The 21,865-nt window shown below is 65.9% G+C and overlaps 2 protein-coding genes and 1 long non-coding RNA gene across 9 annotated transcripts in view; 1 reads left to right on the top strand and 2 right to left on the bottom strand.

Annotated features, from left to right (window-relative positions):
- The window catches only part of GNA12 (G protein subunit alpha 12), a 42,302-nt gene extending 36,692 nt beyond the window's left edge, over nucleotides 1-5,610 (top strand). For 3 of the 5 annotated variants that reach the window (XM_036312562.1, XM_036312558.1, XM_036312559.1), the window contains 2 exons: nucleotides 1,680-1,730; nucleotides 3,225-5,610. In XM_036312562.1, the coding sequence (XP_036168455.1) occupies nucleotides 1,680-1,730; nucleotides 3,225-3,794 (621 nt within the window). In that variant the 3' untranslated portion in view covers nucleotides 3,795-5,610. The remainder of the gene's footprint in view (nucleotides 1-1,679; nucleotides 1,731-3,224) is intronic. The other 2 variants (XM_036312560.1, XM_036312561.1) reach the window with 1 other exon arrangement.
- A 587-nt stretch (nucleotides 5,611-6,197) lies between these two features.
- LOC118657875 lies at nucleotides 6,198-8,895 on the bottom strand. The gene is made up of 2 exons (XR_004968138.1): nucleotides 8,758-8,895; nucleotides 6,198-8,638 (listed from the first exon to the last, which is right to left on the bottom strand). It is a non-coding gene; the product is annotated as an uncharacterized LOC118657875 (long non-coding RNA).
- A 1,921-nt stretch (nucleotides 8,896-10,816) lies between these two features.
- Nucleotides 10,817-21,656, bottom strand: BRAT1 (BRCA1 associated ATM activator 1). Of its 3 annotated transcripts, none has more exons than XM_036311846.1 (14): nucleotides 21,305-21,656; nucleotides 20,884-21,026; nucleotides 17,044-17,198; nucleotides 16,523-16,670; nucleotides 15,745-16,117; nucleotides 15,399-15,515; nucleotides 15,070-15,161; nucleotides 14,421-14,539; nucleotides 14,152-14,344; nucleotides 13,897-13,970; nucleotides 13,149-13,251; nucleotides 12,941-13,039; nucleotides 12,603-12,778; nucleotides 10,817-12,348 (listed from the first exon to the last, which is right to left on the bottom strand). In XM_036311846.1, the coding sequence occupies exons 2-14, from the start codon at nucleotides 21,008-21,010 to the stop codon at nucleotides 11,650-11,652; spliced, it is 2,475 nt and encodes an 824-aa protein (XP_036167739.1). In that variant the 5' UTR covers nucleotides 21,011-21,026; nucleotides 21,305-21,656; the 3' UTR covers nucleotides 10,817-11,649. The 3 variants fall into 3 exon arrangements, with proteins under 3 accessions (XP_036167739.1, XP_036167741.1, XP_036167740.1); XM_036311848.1 differs by having other exon boundaries at nucleotides 16,523-16,667; XM_036311847.1 differs by having other exon boundaries at nucleotides 21,584-21,647.
- Between the last annotated feature and the right edge of the window lie 209 nt (nucleotides 21,657-21,865).

Raw genomic sequence — 21,865 nt, 5'->3', positions numbered from 1 at the left:
TATGCCTTTATCCATTATAAGCATATTCCCTAGTTGAACATAATTACGACAGCTGCTTTAAAGCCTTTGTCTGGCAATCCCAGTGTCTGGGTTATTTGCGCTGCTGTCTGTGGCTGTTTTTTCCTTGAGGATAAGTGCCCTTTTCCTGGCTCTCCGCATAGTGAGTGATTCTGGGTGGCATCCTGGACATGACGCATGTTGTCGTGAGGACTCTGGGTGCTGTTCTACCCGCCAGCTAACCTGGGGTTTGCTTTAGCAGACAGTCACCGAGGTGAGACTAATGCCAGTTCTATCGTGCTGGCCCGGGTGGCGGCCGGGGGCTCACGCTTCCCGTGGGAGGCCCGGCAGTCTCCATGGTAAGCGCCGGCAGGCGGTGAGGGAGAAGGGATCTCGGGGAGGAGGGCAACAGGCAGGTTTGGTGGGGGCTCCGCAGCTCTTTCCCTCACAGCTGTTTCCTGGCCGCGTGGGAGAGGCAGGGGGTGCAGACAAAGCAGGAACACGGACAGCAGCGGGCGGACGCACTGCCTCCAAGTCCCGGATCCTGGCTTCCCCGCTGCCAGGGCTGCATGCGGGAGGGGAGGGGCCGCAGTCACGTGGCGGAGGCAGCTGCCGGAGGGGAGGTGTCTTTCTCCCTGGAGCTGCGGGTGCCTTTCCACGCTGGCCGCTCGCCTCCCAGAGCGGACGGTCCCAGTCAGCGCCCACAGCCTCCTGGGTGGGCGGGGGGGGGGGGGGGTGTGGGGGGGGGCTGCATCTGCTCAGCGTGCTCTGTGCTCTGTGCTCCAGCAGGAAGACTGTCCCACCCTCAGACAAGTCAGCCAGAGGCCTTGCTGTAGAGCGGGAGGCTGGCCCTTCCCGAAAGGAAGTGGACTCTGGGTGCTTCCCCTGGGCCCACTGGGACCAGGGGGGAAGATCCGTCAGAGCTGGGTCCTGTCCTCCGGCTCCTTTTCCTCTTTATGAGCCACAGCTCGGCGTGACCTCGCTCCTCCCACTCGTTCCCTCCGAGGTCTCGATGGCGCTGCCGCGGGTGCGGGTCGTGCCCCTTGCTTTTCCCAAGGCACAGCCGCCTCCCGCAGAGCCTCAGTGAAGGAGCAGAGCCCTCGGCCGCGAGAGCCCTGGGCCGCGAGAGTCCTCGGCCGCGAGAGCCCTGGGCCGTGAGAGTCCTCGGCCGTGAGAGCCCTGGGCCGTGAGAGCCCTCGGCCGTGAGAGCCCTGGGCCGTGAGAGTCCTCGGCCGTGAGAGCCCTGGGCCGTGAGAGCCCTGGGCCGTGAGAGCCCTGGGCCGCGAGAGTCCTCGGCCGTGAGAGCCCTGGGCCGTGAGAGTCCTCGGCCGTGAGAGCCCTGGGCCGTGAGAGCCCTCGGCCGTGAGAGCCCTGGGCCGCTAGAGTCCTCAGCCGTGAGAGCCCTGGGCCGTGAGAGCCCTGGGCCGTGAGAGCCCTCGGCCGCGAGAGCTGGGCTCCAGTGACCTCTCACAGTGCGCATCCCTGTGGGGTGTGCGCTCCCGCCATCCTCCTCCTCAGGGAAACGTGTGGTGCTTTTCACCGACCGCTTCCTCCAGATACGCCTCGTACCCCGCGATGCCACTGACTCGGTGGCCCAGCACATCGCCCTCGCGAGCTCTCCTGTCGGCCGGGCTGGGTTCCGCAGCCGACACTGAGCTCGGGCTGTTCTTCCTCCGCGACAGGGCGAGTCGGTGAAGTACTTCCTGGACAACCTGGACCGGATCGGCCAGCTGGTGAGTACAGACCCGCCCGCGGCTGGAGAGCAGCGCAGCCCCGGCGGCTGGGGCTTCGCTGGACTGAGGAGCCGGCTGCTGCGCCCGGTGGCCGTGGAGAGGACGAAGCCACGGCCGTGCTGGGAAGGGCCACCCGTTCCCGTGAGGGCACTCCACTCCTGTCCATAGACCGCCAGTCCTGCTGACTCACACGGGAGGCGGTGTTTCTGCTGAATCCCTTCGCCCAGACCCCGTCGGGGAGGCGGGCTTTGGAACTTTTTATTGTGGAAGATTCAAACATGTACCAACATAGAGTTAATGAGCCCTGGCTGGTCTGGCTCAGCAGATAGAGCGTCGGCCTGCGGACTCGAGGGTCCCAGGTTCGATTCTGGTCAAGGGCACGTACCTCAGTTGCAGGCTCTGGCATTAGGCAACCAATCGATGTGTCTCTTTCAAAGCGATCTTTCCCTCTCTCTGTCTCTCCCCCTTCCACTCTCTCTAAAAATTAGGGGGAAAAGATCCTCAGGTGAGGATTCACAACAACAGCTAACTGATTAATTAATTTTAAAAAGAAAACTGCTTTAAAAAAAGTCCATGAAACCCCAGGTTGAACAGTGATCACTTGTGGTCGGTCTTGTTCCGTCAGCCCCACCCCTCCCAGGAACATGCCCATTGTTATGTATTTCACTGATAATACGTCAGAGCCTGTCTCCGAAAGGTAAGACTTCAGAAGCCAAAGCCACACACCACCGTCGCTCCCGGAAAACAGCAGCCATTCCGAACGCCAGCGGCCGGGCTTTCCGGCTCTCGCGGCGCGTCTGTGTGGACGCCGCCACTCCCGCCGCCAGTCAGCGCCCTCACAAGCCCACGCGGCAGGTCCCTCGCTCGGACCGCTTCCCCTGCGGCTTCTCGCTCCGGCCCCGCTCTCCCTCGCTGACGTGCCAGGAGTGTCTCTCCCTGCGGGCTCCCGCCCACCTGCGGATTGGTGGCTGGTCCTGAGGCGTCGCTGTCCCTGTCGTGTTTGGGGAGACTGCAGCCTGAGCACCCACCTGGGGGTCACGTGGGTCGCAAAGGGGTGACTCCGGGCCCTGAGACTTCCCACGCCCGCCTGCCCGCGGCTAAAGCCCTGAAGCTCCCGTCCAGGAACACCCTGGAGTGTGCTGGTTCCCAGCGAGGCTTGGGATGCATTTCCTCTGGAAGTTAGGGGAGTAAACGGTAGCTGTGGCGCAGAAACAAAAATAGACGGCTTGTTCCTGTGGTGAAGACAGAGGGCAAGGTGTTCCCCGTACCTGCCCCTCCCGTGACTCCCTCAGGCGGCAGCAGCCCCCAGCCCGCTGGTCCCAGCACCGCTCGTGTTCTACCAGCCAGTGTGGCCTTTGGTATTTGGTGCGACTTCTCCAAGCCCCTGGGACTGTCTCTTCTCCCGGCCCCTGTTCCCTGCCCTCTCTAAGCTCTCCTCCCCCTTCCCTAAGCTCTCCTCCCCCCTCCCTAAGCTCCCGCCCCCCTGTCTTGCAGAACTACTTCCCCAGCAAGCAGGACATCCTGCTGGCCAGGAAGGCCACCAAGGGCATCGTGGAGCACGACTTCGTGATCAAGAAGATCCCCTTCAAGATGGTGGACGTGGGCGGCCAGCGGTCCCAGCGGCAGAAGTGGTTCCAGTGCTTCGACGGGATCACGTCCATCCTGTTCATGGTGTCCTCCAGCGAGTACGACCAGGTGCTCATGGAGGACCGGCGCACCAACCGGCTGCTGGAGTCCATGAACATCTTCGAGACCATCGTCAACAACAAGCTCTTCGTCAACGTGTCCATCATCCTCTTCCTCAACAAGATGGACCTGCTGGTGGAGAAGGTGCGCAGCGTCAGCATCAGCAAGCACTTCCCCGACTTCCGCGGCGACCCGCAGCGGCTGGAGGACGTGCAGCGCTACCTGGTGCAGTGCTTCGACCGCCGGCGCCGCAACCGCAGCAAGGCGCTGTTCCACCACTTCACCACGGCCATCGACACCGAGAACATCCGCTTCGTCTTCCACGCCGTCAAGGACACCATCCTGCAGGAGAACCTCAAGGACATCATGCTGCAGTGAGGCCCGCCCTCCTCCTGGCCGCCGGCGCTGCGGGCCACCGCGGGACCGCGGCCGCCACGAGCTACTGAATCCGGGAAGGTGCACTACTGAGCTCCGAGCAGCCGGTGACCGCTGTCGGGCCGCGCGGCTTTCCACAGGTGCCACGGCCGCGCCCCGTGTGTGTGTGTCCGCGTGCGTGTGCGCAGGTGCGTGCGCGTCTCTGCCACCAGCACAGACCGCCCACCCGCCTCCCCCTGACCCGCAGGCCTCCCTGCCGCCGACCCGGAGCCCCGCCTCGCGGTAGGCGGCCCAGAGGGACCGCGTTGCCTTTTAAAGCTCCTGTGCCCCGTCCCAGAGCCCAGCCTTGGGGGCGGGTGGGCTCCGGCCTGTCGTGCCTTAATGCCCGGGCGCTGTCCTCCTGCTGTCGCCTGGCCCGTCGCATGGACAGGGCTCGTCCCTCCACACAGCGCCCGCTGGTGCTCATCACTCCCGACCGCCCTGCCCTGCCACCCCTCCCCCGCAGGCACCCCCTCCCCCGCAGGCACCCCCTGCAGGTGGTGCCCCTCCGCGTGCCCTGTGCCTGCAGCTTCGGGAGCTGCAGGGTGAGCGCAGCCCGTGGCCTGCACGCGGCCTACGCACCGCAGACACTGGCCTCAGGAAGCCCCGGCCCCACACCAACCTGGGTCCTGCAGACGGCCGCCACCCCAGTGCCCCTCACAGCCGGTCCCTTCTCAGGCCGCCTGCATCGGGGCCTGTCCAGGCCCTGCCTCTAGGGTCCACACCACGTGCTCCCAGCTCAGGGGCAGGAGCTGCGGGCCCCGTGGAGACCCCCCCCGCCGGCGCCACACTGCGGCGCATCGCCTTCACTGCCCGTGCGGGTCCCTCCACTGCGGTTCCGGGGGCAGGGCTCACCTCGCACCTGAGAGAAAAGGAAAGCGCTCCTGGCTAGCCGGCAGCAGAACTCACTGGCCTCGTCACGTCCCGGGCCCCTGTCCCAAGGCCACCCTGGGCCCCTCCTGTGTCCCTTTGCACCTCCCTCGGCTCCGTGTCAGCAGGCCCGGCCGCCGTGGGTCTGGGGCAGGGGCTGACCCAGAGGGAAGGGTGGCCGCCTGCTCCTGAGTCGCCTGTCACTGTGTTCAGTGAGGAGACGCGCTGAGGTCGGCTCTGGTGAGAAGGTGCTGTTTGGGGGCTGCCGCTGCGGCTCTCCACCAGCTGAGGCTGCGGCCCAGGACCGGCCGTGTGGCCTGGAGGGGAGGAGCACAGGGCAGCTCGGGCAGGCGGGTCTGAGGTCGGCTCGCCTTCGGTGACGGGGCGCCGGGTCTCAGGTGTGAGGAGCAGGCTGGTCCTCCCCGACCGGGAATCGGGGCTCAGGAGCGGCGGCTGGGTCCTGCCCCCCCCCCCCGTCAGGTCCTGAGCGCTTTGCCTCTAGCCAGGCTGACCCGTTGGCGCCTCACGTTCATGTGAGTGTGAGGGACTGTGACCGCGGTGAGCGGGGCAGGATGGCCAGGACCCCGACCAGCTCGGCCACCCCTCGCCCCTGTGGGCTTCTCGCTGCGCCCAGGTGTCCCCAGCCGAGGAGGGCGTGCAGGCGCTGCTCCGAGTCCTGGGAGGCGCCTGACCGGAGAAGGTCCTGTTTGTGAGGCTGAACTAAACCATTTACAACTTTCTACACATAGACTAGTCCTTGTCTCGGAAGCCGCGGCTTTTGTAATTTTTTATCTTAATTTCACTGTCACCCTTGAATATTGTCTTTTGTATTGAGATGCTGGAGGAGCAGGAGATAGTGGTGCCTCATCTATTATTGCAAAAATGTAACAATAAACTTCCTCAAAGAAGACGTGTTCCTCCCGCTTACGCTGTCCACACGTGGGGGTTGCTCAGGTTTTAACGGCTGTTTGCAGAGATCGTTTCGGAGATGCTGGGTGACGGCTTTGCGACGGCAGCACTCGCGTGCGTTTCTTGCCTTGAGTCGGGTTATGAACTCCCAGAGCAGGCGCTGGTCTGGAAGCAGGGCCCTCGGCGTGGCTGTGACGCCCGCGGGTGAGCGCCCCGTGAAGACGGTGTCCGCGTGGGCTCCAGCCGGCCCTTCGCACCGGATCAGCACGGCTGCGAGCGTCTGGTTTGCCGTGTGACCGCCTCCGGGCTCTCGGAGTTTATTAAAATAAATCCTTAGTTTTCCTTTGCTCAGTGGAGAATACCGCTCAGCCCGGCCAGCATGCTCAGGGGTTGAGCATCTACCTGAAAACCAGGAGGCCACGGTTCAATTTCCGCTCAGGGCACCTGCCCCGGTTGCAGGCTCCACCCCCAGTGTGGGGCCTGCAGGAGGCAGCCAATTCATGATTCTCTCTCATCATGGATGTTTCTCTCTTCCTCTGAAATCAATAAAAGTACATTTTTTTAAAAAAAAAGAAAACCACTCAGCACTCAAAACCAACATTAAGTTTAATTTCAGACCCAAAAATTCAGACCAGGGCGTTGATGCTGGTTTGCTTGCGGGCTCACTGTGGTGATCACAGTTTCACTCCACGTGCTAAACAGGCCGGCCGCACGGGTGGCTGGCACAGGTGCTGCTGGGAACGAAGGCCTCCAGGCACAGCTTCCAACGGGCAGGCGTGGCGCGACGCCCCCAGCAGGTGACAGCTGGCTGCGCGGGATCCGCTGTGGAACGAGGGCGAGAGGCTGTCGCGTGCTGGCCGTTTCCCCCGACAGACTGAGGCAGGAGCAGCCGTGGAGGGAGGTGGCCATGGTGCCTCCCGCCCAGCTGCCCCCGGCCACCTGCTTCCCCTGCCCCAGCAGCTCCTCCCGTGCCCGGCTGGGCCGGTGGAGGCCTACACTCGACTCTCATTTCAGACAGGTGTGACCTGAGGCAGGTGGTGAGGACCGGGAGGCTGGGTCGCCCTGGTTGCTATAAGCGCAGGGGAGAGGGATGCGTGGGCTCCAGACGCACCGAGGCCGCCCGGGGGCTCCTGCTCTCTGGCCTCCTGTTGGCAGATGAGTGTGCCCCCAGGTGTTAGGACCAGACCCCACTGACCACGGGCCACTGAGAGACTGTACACACGGACACGCGGGGAGAACAGCACGGTGCTGAGTGTCCGGGAGCCCACAGGGATGCCGCGGTGGCCTCGCTGAGGTGACGGTGACGCTGTGGTCTGGGCAGAAGCTGGTACGGGTGGGGGACGCGTGCAGGAGAGATGTGCTTGAGATGTGAGTGGTGTCTGGAGGCCAGGAGCCAGGGTGGCAGGGCCTGCGGGGGCAGAGGGGCCCCGGGGGACGGGCCGAGAGCCCGGGACGCCAGGCCTGGCCCAGCTCCACACAACACAGTGGATTCAAGTGCTCAGGCGATGGCCTCACGTGGGACCGGCCGACTTGGTTTCTGGTTGGCTGGTTGAGAGCCTGGCGTCCTGTGGGGAGTGGGGGGGCGGGGGGGACACAGCCGGCCTTGCGGGCCCTCCGGGGGCCACTCCTCAGGCCGAGGAGGCGGACACTGCGTTCGGGCGCCTCTGCTGAGCCGGCCCTGGGCCGCCTGGCCTTCATCACAGCGAGGAACTGGGTGGACACGGAGTGGACGTTTCTTGGGAACTGCTTTTTAAAATAGCCCCTGCCGGCTTGTTTTCATTTGCCTCTCTGCCCAAGAAGCTGGTCTAAAAATAAACCTGTTATTCCGGGTTCTCGTTAATCAAGGTGCTCAGGCCGGGGGTGCTGCTGGCCGTTTCTCCCTGGTTTACGGGGCTTTCGGCAGCTCTTCACGGGCAGCTTGGCGAAGCGGAGGCGTTTCCTGGCTCGTTCCCAGGTTGAGCTTTCCCGGCCCTCATTCCAAGGGCCATACACTGGCCATAAGCTGGTTTCCTTGCAGTGGGTTCCTCTGTGTTCAGTGGCCCCACTGGAGCCAGGACTAATCCAGCTCCACTAGGACCCGCGGGCCGGGGGGGGACAGTGCAGAGACCAGGCCTGTGCTGGCTCCCGGGCCCCCACTGGGGTTCCTGTGCCTCCCCAGGGAAGCCCTGCTCCTCCCGGCCTTGGGATAAAAATATTCCTGCTGGGACTCGCCCTCTCTGTGCAAACAGGGCCTCCGAGCCGGCAGGTGGGGCCTGTTTAGGTTGGCACCTTCGCCCGAGGCTGGCCACCCACCCGGCCGCTGGGACCTCCAGAGTCTGGGGGAGGTGTCAGGACCAGGCCGGGCAGGGCCGAGCGGCTGCCGGGAGCCGGCTGTGTCTCCCACCTGGGGCCTCCTTCCTGCTCAGACTGGCCAGGTGCTTCCCTAAGAAAGACCCAGAGCTCAGGGTCGGTGCCAACCAGGCTGCTCAGCAGCCCCCAGGCCAGCGGGGCCTCCTGGGCCACAGCAGGGCATCGCCCGGTGGGCGCCTGTAGACTCAGGGCTGATGGTGGCCAACGCCCAGGGACGGATGGAGACAGGCCTGCTCCGGGCAGTGTCTGCAGGAGAGATGCCATCCTCCCCGAGGAGGGGTTCCAGCAGCCGCCCGGCCCATCGGGTCTGCAGAGCCGCTGCGTGGCCGTGCTGGCCCTTCCGTGCGCTGCGCCCAAGCGCGGTGGCCGCTCCTTTGAACTCGGTGGCCGTCACTGGACGCGGAGCTGTAACATTAGCCGGTGGCTAAGCCGGTGCTGATTGTTTCCTTTAAGCCCTTTTGGAGATTTATTTCCTCCCAGGAAAGGCTGAATCAGATGTCCCAGGGCCGGTATTAGCAAGGGCCACGTGGGAGCAGGCCTGTGGCCCCCAGAAAGGGGGTCAGCTCTGGCTGCTGGGGGACACCTCTCAGAAAGCGGCGGTGGCCACGCAAAACCCTAAGCCTAAGCCAAGTTTTCATTCAAATGCCCTCTGACCTCGCCCCGTTCCAGCGAGCGACCTTCTGCAGAAGAAGGAAAGGAGAAGCGGTCAGATTAGGTCGCAGGGCCGTGGCCCCTCCAGCAGCGGACGGGAGGGGCGGGTTCTCCCAAATGTTTCCCATCTCCCCTGCGCTGGGCGCACCTCGCCATCCTCCGTGGGCGGGTGGGTCTTACTAGACGTGGACACGCCTCCCGCAGCCCATCCGGAAAACCAGCACCGCCTCCTGGAGGCGGGCCCTGCGGCCAGGCTCCGCCCACACCGCGGGCTCCAGGCCCTGGGCGGCGGGCGGGGTGGGGTGTGGGGGGGGCGGGAGGGTGTGGGCGGCGGGGGGGGGTGGGGGTGGGGTGGGGTGGGTGTGGGGGGGGGGGGGGGGTGTGGGGGGGGGGGTGGGGTGGGGTGGGGTGGGGGTGGGGGGGGGGGGGGGGGGGGGGGGGGGGGGGGGGTGGGGGGGGGGGGGTGGGGGGGGGGGGGGGTGGGGGGGGGGGGGGGGGGGGGGGGGGGGGGGGGGTGGGGGGGGGGGGGGGGGTGGGGGGGGGGGGGGGGTGGGGGGGGGGGGGTGGGGTGGGGTGGGGGGGGGGGGGGGGGGGGGTGTTGGTGGCGCTGAGCTTTTACAATTCACTGGGGATATGATGCCCCTGCGGTGCCTCACGCCGCCGGCAGAGGGCAGCACGGCCTCGCGGGCTGGAGGACGGGAGCGCCCGCCTGTGGGGCTGTTGGGGCTGCCCTCCCTGGGGGGCAATGCGCCCGCAGAGCAAGGCCACACGGGGGACCACGCCATCGCCACCACGCGGGGAGGGAGCCTTCGTGATGCAGACCCCGGGTGAGGCCGCGAGCGCCAGGTCAGGGCCCTGCACCGAGCAGCACCCTGTGAACCTGGCCCTTGTGGACGGAAGGACAGACGGGCGGACAGCCGCCTCCCGTCCCTCCTCCTCCCCACGCTGCCTGCCCAGGCTCCAGGCTCAGGCTGCAGTAAGACCTGGGGGGCTGGACACGCCGCCCGGGCTCGGCACCCGGGGCCACAGTGCAGTCCGCTCACACCGCCCCCTCCCGGCCTGGGCGCCACCAGGGGGGCGGCTCACCCTGTCCCTCTCTGAGCTGGAAGCCCAGGACGAGCTGCAGCTTCCGCAGGGCCTCGTCCAGTGGCAGCGCCTCAGGCCCAGCAGGTGGCCGCGTTCAGGGCCCGTGACCTGAGGGGCAGCCACTGCTGTCCTTGCAGCCTGGACTCCTGCTGCCCAGCGCAGCCCCCGGGACCCTGAGCGCCCTGGGTGAGGCCGGGTGGCCAGGAAGTGGCCTGAGTGATCTCAGGGAGTCAGGGGACAGAAGTCGGGCCAGACCTGCCCAAGTCGGGGTGTACGGAAGGCCCCCCACCTTAAACTGGACACTGAAGGGCTGTGCTCTGAGGGTGGGAAGGGGTCAGAGTTCAGCCCGCTGCACAGCCGGGAGCGTGTCCCAGACAGGAAGCCCGGCCCGCGGACGGCACCGCGAGGGGCTGTGCAGCGGCAGCAGGTGGCCCGACTGCTCCCCCTCCCACCCTCGGCCTCTGCACCCGTCATCTGCCGCGTGTGCCACGTGACCTGAGCCTGTGCCGGGACTGTCGGTGGCGGATGTGACCACGGGAGGCTGAGCCGGCCCTGCCTGCCTGAGCTAAACCCACTCGGTCAGGACAGGGAATCGACTGACAGGTCGCTGGATTCCGCATTTTGTCGGGGATTTGACGTCTGTGTTCATGAGAGAGGGAGGCCTCCCTCCCTTTCTGGGACCGACTGTCTGGACTTGGTGTGAGGGTGATGCTGGCTTCGGTGAGCGAGTCAGGAAACAGCCCAGTTCTACCTCCAGAAGCAATTGCAGAGAATGGGTGACCGCAGCCGCCTGGTGGAATTCACCAGGGACCGTCTCGGCCGGGGGCTGATTTGGAATGTTAATCCCATCCCGTTAGCAGCAACAGGTCTGTTAAACCAGCTCCTTCTGTGTGGGTCTCGGCCGATTGTCCGTTCATCTCGGTCATCAAAGCCGTGGGCATAGGGTGCTCACCGCATTCACTCCCCTCCCCGTGTCCGTGGGCCGGGTGCTGGCCCCTTCCATTTCCCACCCTGGTGATGCCTGCCGGCTCCTTCTCGGCGTGGCTAGAGGCTTACCAATGCCTCGATCTGCTGGCCAAAGAACCAAGCTTGTGGTTTACATAAGCTCTCTTGGTTTCCCGTTTCCAGTTTGACTTCTGCTCTTTTATTATTTCTTTTCCTCTACATTTGGTCGTTTCCCGGTTTTCCGAAGGTGGAAGGTCGCTGACCTGTGGATGTCCCCAGCGTGAGCACGCGAGGCTGAGCCCCCACGCACCCTCCTGCTGCGTCCCCGTCACGGTGTTTCCTCCGGGTCCAGTCATCTCCGAGTGTCTCCGGACCCTTCTCCTCTGATCCTGCCTGAGCACTGGGTGCTCACGCTGGGAGGGAAGGGCAGCCGGGCCTGCCCGGTTCCGAAAGGCACCTGCTCGGCCAGCCTGGACCTCAGCTCCCCAGACGTGACCACGGCAGCGCCACCTGCCCGGGGGAGGCGGTGAGCCGAGTCTCTACACGCTCAGGGCGATCCTGGGGGTGGAGGCTGAAGCCCGGCCGTGGTTGGACCGGGGCCACTATCATGAGGAGCCAGGGCCCAACACCAGGCCGTGTCCAGGCCGCGCTGCATGCTCTGACCCTTGGTTATCCCAGAGGCCCCGGGGCCCAAGGGCACACCCGCAGGCCAGAGGGAGGAGGCTGCCACAGGAGGTCCCTCCTCGTCCCTCCTCGAAGCCTCACCTGGCCGGCGTCAGACAGGGCACTGACTCAGCGGCCTGCCACCGGTACTGATTTTTAGTAGAAAATAAGCCATTTAATAACACTTCCAAACACGTGACTGGCCCGCTGGTCTTCCCAGGCCTGGCTCCCGAGGGTCCCTGTGCAGCCGGCCGAGCTGGGCCCGGGCTGAGGGAGGGACAGGGCCCAGCAGCAGAGGGACAGGGCAGGGAGGTCGCTGGGGGGCAGGGAGGTTGCTGCGGACGGCTCAGTAGCAGTCGGCCTCGTTGTCGCCCAGGATGCCCACGGTGGCCAGCATGTCCTGCAGGAGCGACTGGGGGTTCCTCTCCACGTGGTCACTGCTCTCGGCCAGTGCCCCCCGGAGGCCCTCCAGGTCCATGGACCGCAGCACGGCCAGCACGGCCTCAGGCTCCAGGGGCCCCAGGGGCTGGCCCTGCTCGCCCGCCCGCCACCTCCGCAGGGCGGCCTCCACGGAGGCCACGTCGGGGCTGCCCCTCGCCTCCTGCAGGCTGTCCCAGGGGGCAGCCTGGTCCCGCAGGAAGAGGAGGAGGTCACAGGACTTCTGGGCCACGGGCCGGTCATAGTCAAACAGGGCGCGGAAGGCGAACTCGACGAGCTGCACGCGGCAGGCGGCCCGCAGGGCCTGGGCCACACGGCCAGGGGCGGCGGCCTCCGGGGCGGCCACGGCATAGGGACAGCGGGAGCCGGGCTGGCCCAGCGTCTGCTCCAGGAACACCCGCGCCAGCTCCAGGCCCTGGGCCCGGACCTCCCAGTCCAGGTCCCGGCTGGCCGCCTGGAGCACCCGGGCCACAAAGCGCTCCGTGTCCTCAGCCACCTCGGCGTGGCCGTCCCGCAGCCACTGGGTGAAGACCTGCATGGCCGCCCTGCGGGGGAAGCCCTCCGAGTCCGCGGCCAGCACGTGCAGCAGCTCCGGAAGCAGGCTCTTCTGCAGGACAGGAGGCGTGGGAGGGTCGGGGGGCGAGCGCCCACGCGGGGTGCAGGGAGAGCCCCCAGAACCCGCCCACAGGCCTCAGGCTGAGCACGTGCCCTCGCCCTGTATGTGCTCATCTGTCAACCGGGGAGGGGGGCCACATCCATGCGATGGGGTGCTGGGAGCTGAGGGGGAGACCCGGGGGGGCCGGACAGAGCCCTGCCCCAGGCTGCCACGCTCGGCAGGTCCCAGGCCCAGCCGCCGCCTACCTGCGGGCCTCCCGGGTGCTCAGGGCCGGCGGGGGTGGCGGGCAGCCCTCGGCTGGAGAGCTGCCCCACGGCGGTCACTGCACTGGCTCGGACGTAGCTCTCGGGGTCCTGCAGGAGCTGCTGCGCGAGCTGGGGCACCTCGGACGCCAGGAGCGCGTGCCTGAAGCCGGCCTGTCCTGAGGGTGCGAGCGCCACAGCCGCGGTGACCCAGAGCTGACCCTGCAGCCTCGCTGGTCCAGGCTCCAAAGCCAGCCAGGGTGACCAGTGTAGGTGCCACTGCAGGGCCCGCCCTCCCCCCCGCCCTCCACCCCGCCCTTCCCCCCGCCGCCTGCACTCACCTGCCCAGCATCCGACCACCTGGGTCAGGAACTCAAGGCCCGAGTCCCTCACCTCCCAGCAGGGGCTGCACAGGCGCCTCTGCAGCACAGGGAGAAGCTCTGGGGCGGGAGGGGGGTCAGAGTGGCCCGCGCCTGCCCGCCCCCTCCGAGCCCCCCAGCCCCGCCCAGCCCTGCGGCTCCCCAGGTGGCCTGTGGGAGGCCGGGTTACCTCTGAGGAGCAGCTGGGTGGGGGGGTCCAGGTCGCAGCAGCCCGGGGGCGTGCGGGCGCTCAGGAGCCACCGCAGTGTGGCCTGGAAGGCCTTCTTCAGAACCTGGGGAGGGCGGGGCTGCAGGCCGGGAGGGGAGACCCTGCCCCGCCCACCCGTGCCCCTGCCCCGCCCACCCGTGCCCCTGCCCCTGCCCCTGCCCTGGGGGTCAGATGGGCTGTGGGAGGGCACACTGGGCCTGTCTCCAGGAGCCCAAGCTTCAGGAAGCAGAAGGGGCCTCCAGATGAGAGAGAGGAGGGGAGGGCAGAGGCAGCCTCGTCAGGACCTCACTCCTGGGGACACACAATTTCTGCCCAAGACACGAGAACTACAGGGCGCCTCTGCCTCAAGCCCAGGGACCTGGGGCCTCGCCCACTCCCACTGCCGCTCAGGGCGAGTGTGGAAGTCACTGAGCCCCACCAGGCCCCGGCTCAGCCGCGGGGCTATGAGAACGGTGCGTCTGCAGGGAACACCAGGCACCGGCACAGGGTCCCCGGCTCTGTGCCACCTCTCCCGCGAGAACCGTGCGAAGCCCGCCCCTCCTGCCTCCCTGCCCAGCGCCCAGCGCCCATTCCACTCGCCAGGCCCGGCAGAACCCGCAGTCGCCTGCCCCTGGGAACTCCCTTGGGAAGCGACTGGCCTGCTCAGAGGCCTGCAGGGCGCCCCTCCCCCGCCCCTCCCCCACCCCCAGGCCTGCACCCCAGCCTGTACCGTGGGGCTGGAGTCGGGGCTCTGGAGGTAATCCAGGAGGACGGCAAACACCTGCGTCACCAGCTCGGGGGGCCCTGGGACAGACATGGTGGGTGGAACCCCCACCTCCCGCCCGCCCGGGGCTCCCAGAATCCAGCACAGGGAGGGCCCCTCCCCCGCCCTAAGACAACAGGCCCAGAGCGTCCTGAGCAGCGAGGGAAGGGCGGCCTGTGGGACCTGGTCAAGCCGAGCCGCTCGCGCAGCATCCTCGCTCACCTGTGTCCGCAGACAGCGCCCCCAGGAAGCCGAGGGCCGCTCGCTGGACGCGGACGCAGCCGGCCAGGATGGCACAGAGGCGGCCCCCCACGTCCGAGCCGGAGGCGGGCACCGCTGAGCCATTGCAGAACCGCAGGACCGTCACCGCGGCCCCCAGCAGGGGCGCCTGGGGCCAGGGCGCGGGGCGCTGGGGCTGCAGGAGGAGGGGGGTCAGCGCGGCCGAGGCTGCTGCCTGCTGCCCTGGGGACGCAGGCCGGGGCCACACCTACCAGGGGCTGCAGCAGCTCCAGGTGGGCCAGGGTCTGGCACAGGAGGCCCACACAGGCCGACCGGGAGGACAGGAGCGCATCTGCCACCGCCGGGTCACCCTCGGGCCCGGCCGGCAAGCCTGCGGGCGACCAGAAACAGGTCCCGTCAGCGGGGTCCTGCGGGCCGCACAGGCCTCGCCACCTGTCACCAACCCCCCGCCAGCCCCCCGCCAGCGACTAGGAGGGAGGTTCCAAGCAGGGGCTCATCAGGTGACCTCAGCCAACCAGGCTGGGCCTGAGCCTGGCCCCGGGCTCCCCAGGTCGAGGCCCCGCCGTCCGCTGCCCATCCTGGAGCGGCTCCTGCGTCGGGAGCTCCTCTCTAGGCCCGACAGCCCGCAGGGCACCCTGGTCCTTCTCCACCCCAACCCGTCATGAGGCCCAAGTGGCAAGTCCCAGAGCCCAGCCGGGCGGGCGAGGCGGCTGCTCTGTGCCACCGTGGCGCCCACTGGGGCGACGCGCCCACTGACTGGGGTGGGGACGGGAGGACGGGAGCAGCAGAGCTGGGTGGCCCGTCCCGTCCTTCACCCCTGGTTGGGGTGGCACCCGCTGCCCGCCAGCCTCCCTGACCGAGGTCCGTCCCCCCACGTGGGTCTGTCCTTCCCAGCGGTACCTGGGGGCCCGGGGGCCTGCGTGGCAGCCTTCAGGACGCAGGCCAGGGGCTGGAGGAGGACGGTGAAGGCCTGGGCGCTCAGGGCCTGGGGACTGAGGACCGAGGGTGCGGTGAGCGGCTGCCTCGAGCGGCCCAGCCGGGGGCAGAGGGGGGGTGCCAGCACCTGGACACGCCCTGAGAGGCAGCTTCCCCACAGGCACCTCGACAGGTAACCAGGCCCTTGGCGGGTGGGGGCAGTGGGAGCAGCTAGGACATGCCCACGGCCTGGACAGTGCTGCTCAGGCCATGGACAGCGAGGCCCCGCCCGCCCCCCAGGAGCCCGCGCTCACCAGTCCTGCAGCGTCAGGAGCCCCAGAGCCAGGGGCCCTGCGTGTGCCGGGCTCAGGCGGCCCAGAGCCTGCGCCACCGTCTCCCACCGGCTGCGGTCGGAGCTCAGCGCAGGGGACCTGCAGAGAAGGACCCAGCAAGAGACGTGAGTCCTGCCCTCCCCCGAGGCCACGCGGTGCCCAGCGGGGCTGCCATGCCCACAGCTGCTGTGCCCAGCGGAGACGCAGGTCCCTCCAGGGGCGCAGGCGTCCAGACCCTCCGGTGACCGCTCTACTCCCGGCCTATCAGCCGCCCTGAGGCTCCCAGGAAAACCAGCGCCCCTCTGCCCCCTCCTGACCCGGGGCTGACCGGGCGGCGCTGAGGAGGAGGTCCACCAGCGAGTGTGCGGCTGGCACAGGGTCCTTCTCGAGCAGACAGGCCGCCAGGGGACTCAGCCGCGCCCAGAGCACCTGCGCCCACAGCTGGTGGCAGTGCCCGAACGTGGTGGTCAGGACGTTGAGGGCCTGCGTGACCCGCGGGGCAGCGGGGGAGCACAGGGACTCCTCGATGTGGCCCACGATCCTCTGGGCACTGGCCGGCCAGTCGCACACCTGGGGGCCGGGGGAGCCCTCGGCCTGGCCCCGCAGAGACAGGCCCAGGAGGTGCGCCAGGAGCTGCCCAGCCGCCGAAGCCACGAACAGGCTGGAGTCTCCCTGCAGGGAGACCACGGTGTCCAGGGCACCTGGGGGGGAGACGGCTCAGCGAGACGGGGGACCGTGGGAACCCACACCACGCAGCTCCCTCAGCCGCGGCAGCACCTCGGGGAGAGCTGGCGCCATAGCCGAGGGGCCAGCGGAGGCCCAGCGTCCTCTGCTCCGGAGCCCAAGAGCCCAAGCTGAGCGCCGCCGGTCAGCACCGGACACTGCCGGGCATTAAACCCACAGCGCCCCCGGCCCTCCTAGCTGGTTCCCAAGCCGCCCGCCGGCTCTCAGCCGTGGCAAGGGCGCTCCCACTCTCGAGGGCCTCCAGCCCTGGTCACCCCAGGGCGCCTCACACAGCCCGACACCCCTCCCGCCGCCCGCGGGCGGGTGCAGAGGTCTCTCGGGGGGCCTCGCAGCAGCGGCATGGCGAGCGGGGAGGCACTCACCGAGGTCGGCCAGGAAGTGCAGGGCGCTGGGGTGCTGGGCCAGCGAGCGCAGGCCCTGGATCCAGCCGCTGCGCACAGTGGGCGCCGTCCAGGCCGCTCCGCCGAGGGGGCCCGCCTCCCCGAAGAGCCCAGGCAGCAACTCCCCCTGCTGGAGGGAGAGGGAGTGGGCCCTGGGCAGCTGGCTCCTGGGAGCCGTAAACAAAGGCTCGTCCATCCTGCCTCATTTCAGGGATCCCCCCAGAGCGGCACCCCCAGCGGCACCTCCACAGGCCCACCTCTGCCAGGACATCCTGGCTTAAGGACCCCCTGGTCTCCTGGCCCCGGCCTGGGGGGCCATCAGGGCACACCCACCCCCAGCTGTCCCCACCTGGATGCCCCCGCACACCCGGGGGGTCAGGCTGTCCCCGGCCCCATGCAAACCCCTTGCAAGACAAGCCACTGCGGAGACTTGGGGTGTGACAGCCACCCCTGCTTCCGGCACCTGCCGGGGCAGACGGCGGGCGGCCGGCGGACAGGCTCACCTGCAGGAACTGGAAGCAGTCCTCCTGGGCGGCGAGCAGGCCCGCCAGGCGGAGCGAGAAGGCGAGGACACGGGGACTCAGGCCCGGGGCCTTCGGCACCTGCAGCAGCAGCTCCACCAGGCAGGGGCTGTCCTGCAGCAGCTGCAGGCTGGACCCTGGACAAGGGCCAGCGGGGCCGTCACCGCACAGCCACGCGTCCCGAGGGCTGCTCTCCCGGCCGGCAGCTCCCACCCCCTCTCAGGCCTTTAGATGGAGCAGCTAACGGGAGGACATGTTTACAGTAGCGGCCGCAAAGGACCCATCATTTAACTCAGCGGTTCTCAACCTGTGGGTGGCAACCCCTTCGGCGGTCGAACGACCCTGTCACAGGGGTCGCCGAAGACCATCCTGCATCTCAGATATTTACATGACGATTCCTAACAGTAGCAACATGACAGTGGTGAAGTAGCAACGAAAATACTGTATGGTTGGGTCACAACATGAGGAGCTGTATTTAAAGGGCCAGAAGGTGGAGAGCCACTGCCTTAACGCAGGGAACAAATGAGGAGGCCAACACCTCACGCAGGTCCAGGGCGCAGACAGGAAGTGCAGGGGCCGAAACCTGACCGGCCGATTATGAAAGAGATGCGAGTTCCAGCAGGACCATCGTCCCCTCTCACGTGGACACTTTTCTTAAACTGAGCGAACTTGGTGCCGGAAGCACAGCAGGCCATTCCTGCCGACCCCGCACCGCAGCGTCTACCCTCACCGCCGCGGCCGCGCCATTCACGGACGGGAAGGCGGGTCCCACGGAGGGCCCACGGCGAGGACTCCGCACACTGAGCTTCGGGGAGAAGGGCACGCACAGGGCGAGGAAGAGGGGGCAGCACGAAGGGCAGCCACAGACCCGGCAAATCTACAGGCACCGCTGTCAGGGCTGGGGCTGGCTCCAAACACCAGACAAGGGCCCAGGGATCGTGCCGCCCGGAGGAACCGAAGACCCTCGGACGCAGAGATGCTAACGGCCGGAGGGCGGCCGCTCAGGAACAGGCGTGGGACCGCAACTTCAAAGCCGGAAGGAAGGGCGACAAATCCGAAAGCTTATCCGCCGTGGAGGCAGGACAAGGCGGGAAAGGAGCAAAGACAGGGAAACGTAGAAGGACGTGGCGGGAACAGGTTCAGGTACAACAGGAAGCAGACGGAACCGGCCCCGTGTTAACAGGCTGCTTAGGTCACGTGCAGACCACAGGCCGCGCTGCTTCCACGGGAGACGTGCAGCCCGCACGGGACCTGCGGCTGAGGGCGGAGGGACAGGCCGCATCTTCTACCGTAAAAAGCGGCTCCAACACAGAGCCCTCGGGGCTTCAGAAGGAGCCATTTCAGAGGCGACGGGCCCGCCAGCCTGCTCGCTCCCCACGCCAAGGCTCCTGAAGGGAAAAGAATTCCCCAAGAAAACGCCGGGCCCACAATCTCAGCGTAAGACGCTCAGACGCCTCGCACAAACAGCCACGCAAAGCGAGAAGAACAGCAAACACGTGAACGAAGGAACAGGCGTGGAGCTCGTAGACAGAACACAGGGAAAGCGAGTGCCGGCTCTGGGGGTGGGGGGTGGGGCTCCTGGGCACCAGGCCTCTTTGGGGAGAAAAATGTTGCAAAATAAGGTTGTGGCGATGGCTGCACAGCCCTATAAATGCACTAAAAGCCACTGAAGTGTACACTTTAAATGCGTCAGCTGCATGGTGAATCAATTAGTATATCTCAGGATAGCGGGTCAAAACTATTTTTTAAACTGTGACTACAGCCCTAGCTCGTTTGGCTCAATGGATAGAGCATCAGCCTGCGGACTGAAGGGTCCCGGGTTCGATTCCTGTTAAGGGCACATGCCTGAGTTGTGGGCTTGATCTGCAGCAGGGGGCGTGCAGGAGGCAGCCAATCAATGATTCTCTTTTCTGTCTCTCTCCCCCTCTGTCTCTCCCTTCCTCTCTGTATATTTAAATAAATAATGTGGCTTATGAGCGAGGCCACCAGGGAGGACTCTGCACACAGCGGAACACAGCACATGCAGCAGACTCTACAGAACATTCGCAAAAACTCCCCGTGCAACGCCTCAACCAGACCTCAACAGATGTGAGACAGACACTGTCTACCTCCAATGAAATAAGTGAGCAATCAACAGGAAAGATGGAAAGAAACCTATGTTTTGCATCTAAAAGACACCCCTTTAAAGAATTTGTGGCCGAAGAAAACAATCATCGTGGAAAGTATGAAACCCCTGGGACTGCATCACAGCAGAAGCACTCACCGCCCAGGCAGCCTGCGGGAGGGCGGGCGGGAGGCCGGTCAGAGGAGCGCGTGTAGGAGAAAACAAGGAAGGCCTGGACGTTCCACCCAAAAGAGGGTAAGAGACTGACTAAGGGGAAACAGCAGAAGGCAGTGTCGGAGAATTGTGGCACCGTTTACCGTGACGAACCGTTAGAGACAGGATCACCTTACGATGGAGACGTAATTAGAAACGGCAAGACCCCGACCTGTACGATGGTGGGACCTCGTTTTTATAAGAAACACTAGTGCTGAAGCCGGTGTGGCTCAGTGGACGGAGCGTCGGCCTGCGGACTGAGGGGTCCAGGTTCGATTCCGGTCGGGGGCATGTACCTGGGTTGCGGGCACATCCCCAATGGGAGATGTGCAGGAGGCGGCTGATCGATGTTCCTCTCTCATCGATGTTTCTAACTCTCTGTCTCTCTCCCTTCCTCTCTGTAAAAAATCAATTAAAAAAATATATTAAAAAAAAAAAAAAGAAAAAAGAAACACTAGAGGCCCGATGCATGAAACTCGTGCAAGAGCAGGCCCTCCTTCCCCCGGCTGCCGGCACTGGCTTCCCTCTGGCACCCGGGACCCGGGCTTCCCTCACAGCCCGGCTTCATCCGGAAGGTCGTCCGGTCTAATTAGCATATTTTGCTTTTATTATTGTAGATACAGCTTCGTGTTAGGAAAATGGCCGGCAGGAAATAAAAAGGTGACTGGTTTAATTTTCCTCTTTGCTCCTTTGTGTTGTTGAAGTTTTAGTATATCTCTACTGATTTCAGAAAGGAAGGGAGAGAGAGGGATGGAAACATCCATGATGAGACAGAATCACTGATCAGCTGCTTCCTGCACCCCCCACACTGGGGATCGGGCCCACAACCTGGGCATGTGCCCTGACCGGGAATCAAACCCTGACCTCCTGGTTCACTGGTCGATGTTCAACCACTGAGCCACCGGCTGGGCATGTGGTTGAAGTTTTATATAAAGGATATGTGTTACGCCCCTGGCTGGTGGCTCAGTGGTTAGTGTCAGCCTTGCACGGAAGAGCCTTGGGTTCGATTCCTGGTCAAGGAATGCCTGGGCTGCAGGTTTGATGCCCAGCCCCGGTCTGGGCATGTGCAGGAGGCAACCACATCGATGTTTCTCTCTCTGTCTCTCTCGTCCCCCTCCTTCCCTTTAATCTTCTCTAAAAAAATCAATAGAAAAAATATCAGGATTAAAAAAAAATTTACTTTCATAATCAGAGAGAAAACAAAACCGATTTTTTAATAAAGAAAAAAAATGCATTGAGAACAGGAAAATGCGTGTGCCCTCGCCCTCGGCAGCCACCTAGCACGGACAGAACTGCGGAGGCCTGAATCGGGCTGGAATCGGTAAACTTCAAGCTGCAGCTCTCGCGCCCTGATCACTTCCTCACCCTGGTGTGACCCCAAGTAGCCAGGGGGGTCTTCAGGACGTGAGGGAAGGGCACTGACCAGATGGGGACCCCTCCTCCAGGACAGGGGAGCCCTGTGCACCCTCTGGCCTCTGGGGAAAGTCAAGAACAGCGCCCCTTACCTGCTTCAGTTAGGGTTTTAAACCAGTCCAGCAACTTCTCCAAGCAGGTGTCATCTGCCACGGGCTGCCTGGGGTCTGTCAGGGCCGCACAGAGAGCCGGGAGCAGCTGGGCGCACTCGGGGTCCATGACGAGGCCGGGGGTCCTGCAAAGTAAAGGTCAGGCCCGGCCCGCACCAGCCCTAGTCGCAAGCAGCCCCCCTGCCTGCTCAGGGCCCAGGGCTGCCAGACGGCGGGCGGGTCGCAATGATCCCGGCCCTGGGGTGATGCAGGCACCCAGGCAAAGCCTCAGCCTGGGGGGGGGGGGGGGGGGGCGGGGCGGTGCCTGGGAGGGAGTCCGTCTGCTGTAAACCACGAGGCCTTAGGTGGAGCTCCAAGCTGCCAACCGTGGACTCTGGTGAGAGGGTAAGAGCATGATGCTCACCTAGGCTGCAGGCGGGCCAGAGATGGGGTGCGGGTACGAGCCGGGTGTGCACCTGCGATAGTCCCGCCCCTTCCGGGGCAGCTATGTGCACAAGTGCGGCTCAGCCCGGGGTCAGCGCGTCTGAGTCCGGGAACACTGCGGCCAGCGGTGTGTGTCCACACTGCCCGTCCCTCTCGAGCCGGGTGTGCACCTGCGTGTGGGGCCTGGGCGAGGCCGGGGGTGGGGGTGGGGGCCCTCGTGTAAACGCGGGCCTTCGCCCGAGGTCCCGATCCCGCCGACCTGCACAGACACGGGGACCCTTCCGCACGCAGCTCATCCACTCCGGTCCGTCCGCCGCCGAGGCCCCGCCCTCGCCCACAGGCCCCGCCCCGCAGGCCCCGCCCAGGGCCGCGCCACTTGCTAAACCTGGAGGGGGGAGGACGGGACGGCGGGCAGGGGGAACCGCGAGAGCTCCCGCGAGACCACTCTAGAGCTCGGGGGCCCGAGCTTGGGAGCAGGATCAACCTGAAAAGCGTCGGGGGCAGGCCTGCGCCAAACTGGTCGCCCTACAGAGGACATCCC

Source organism: Myotis myotis, unplaced genomic scaffold (genome assembly GCF_014108235.1).
Source record: "Myotis myotis isolate mMyoMyo1 unplaced genomic scaffold, mMyoMyo1.p scaffold_m19_p_6, whole genome shotgun sequence".
NCBI classification, from domain to species: Eukaryota; Metazoa; Chordata; class Mammalia; order Chiroptera; family Vespertilionidae; genus Myotis; species Myotis myotis.
This window is presented reverse-complemented; position numbering and strand designations above follow the sequence as displayed.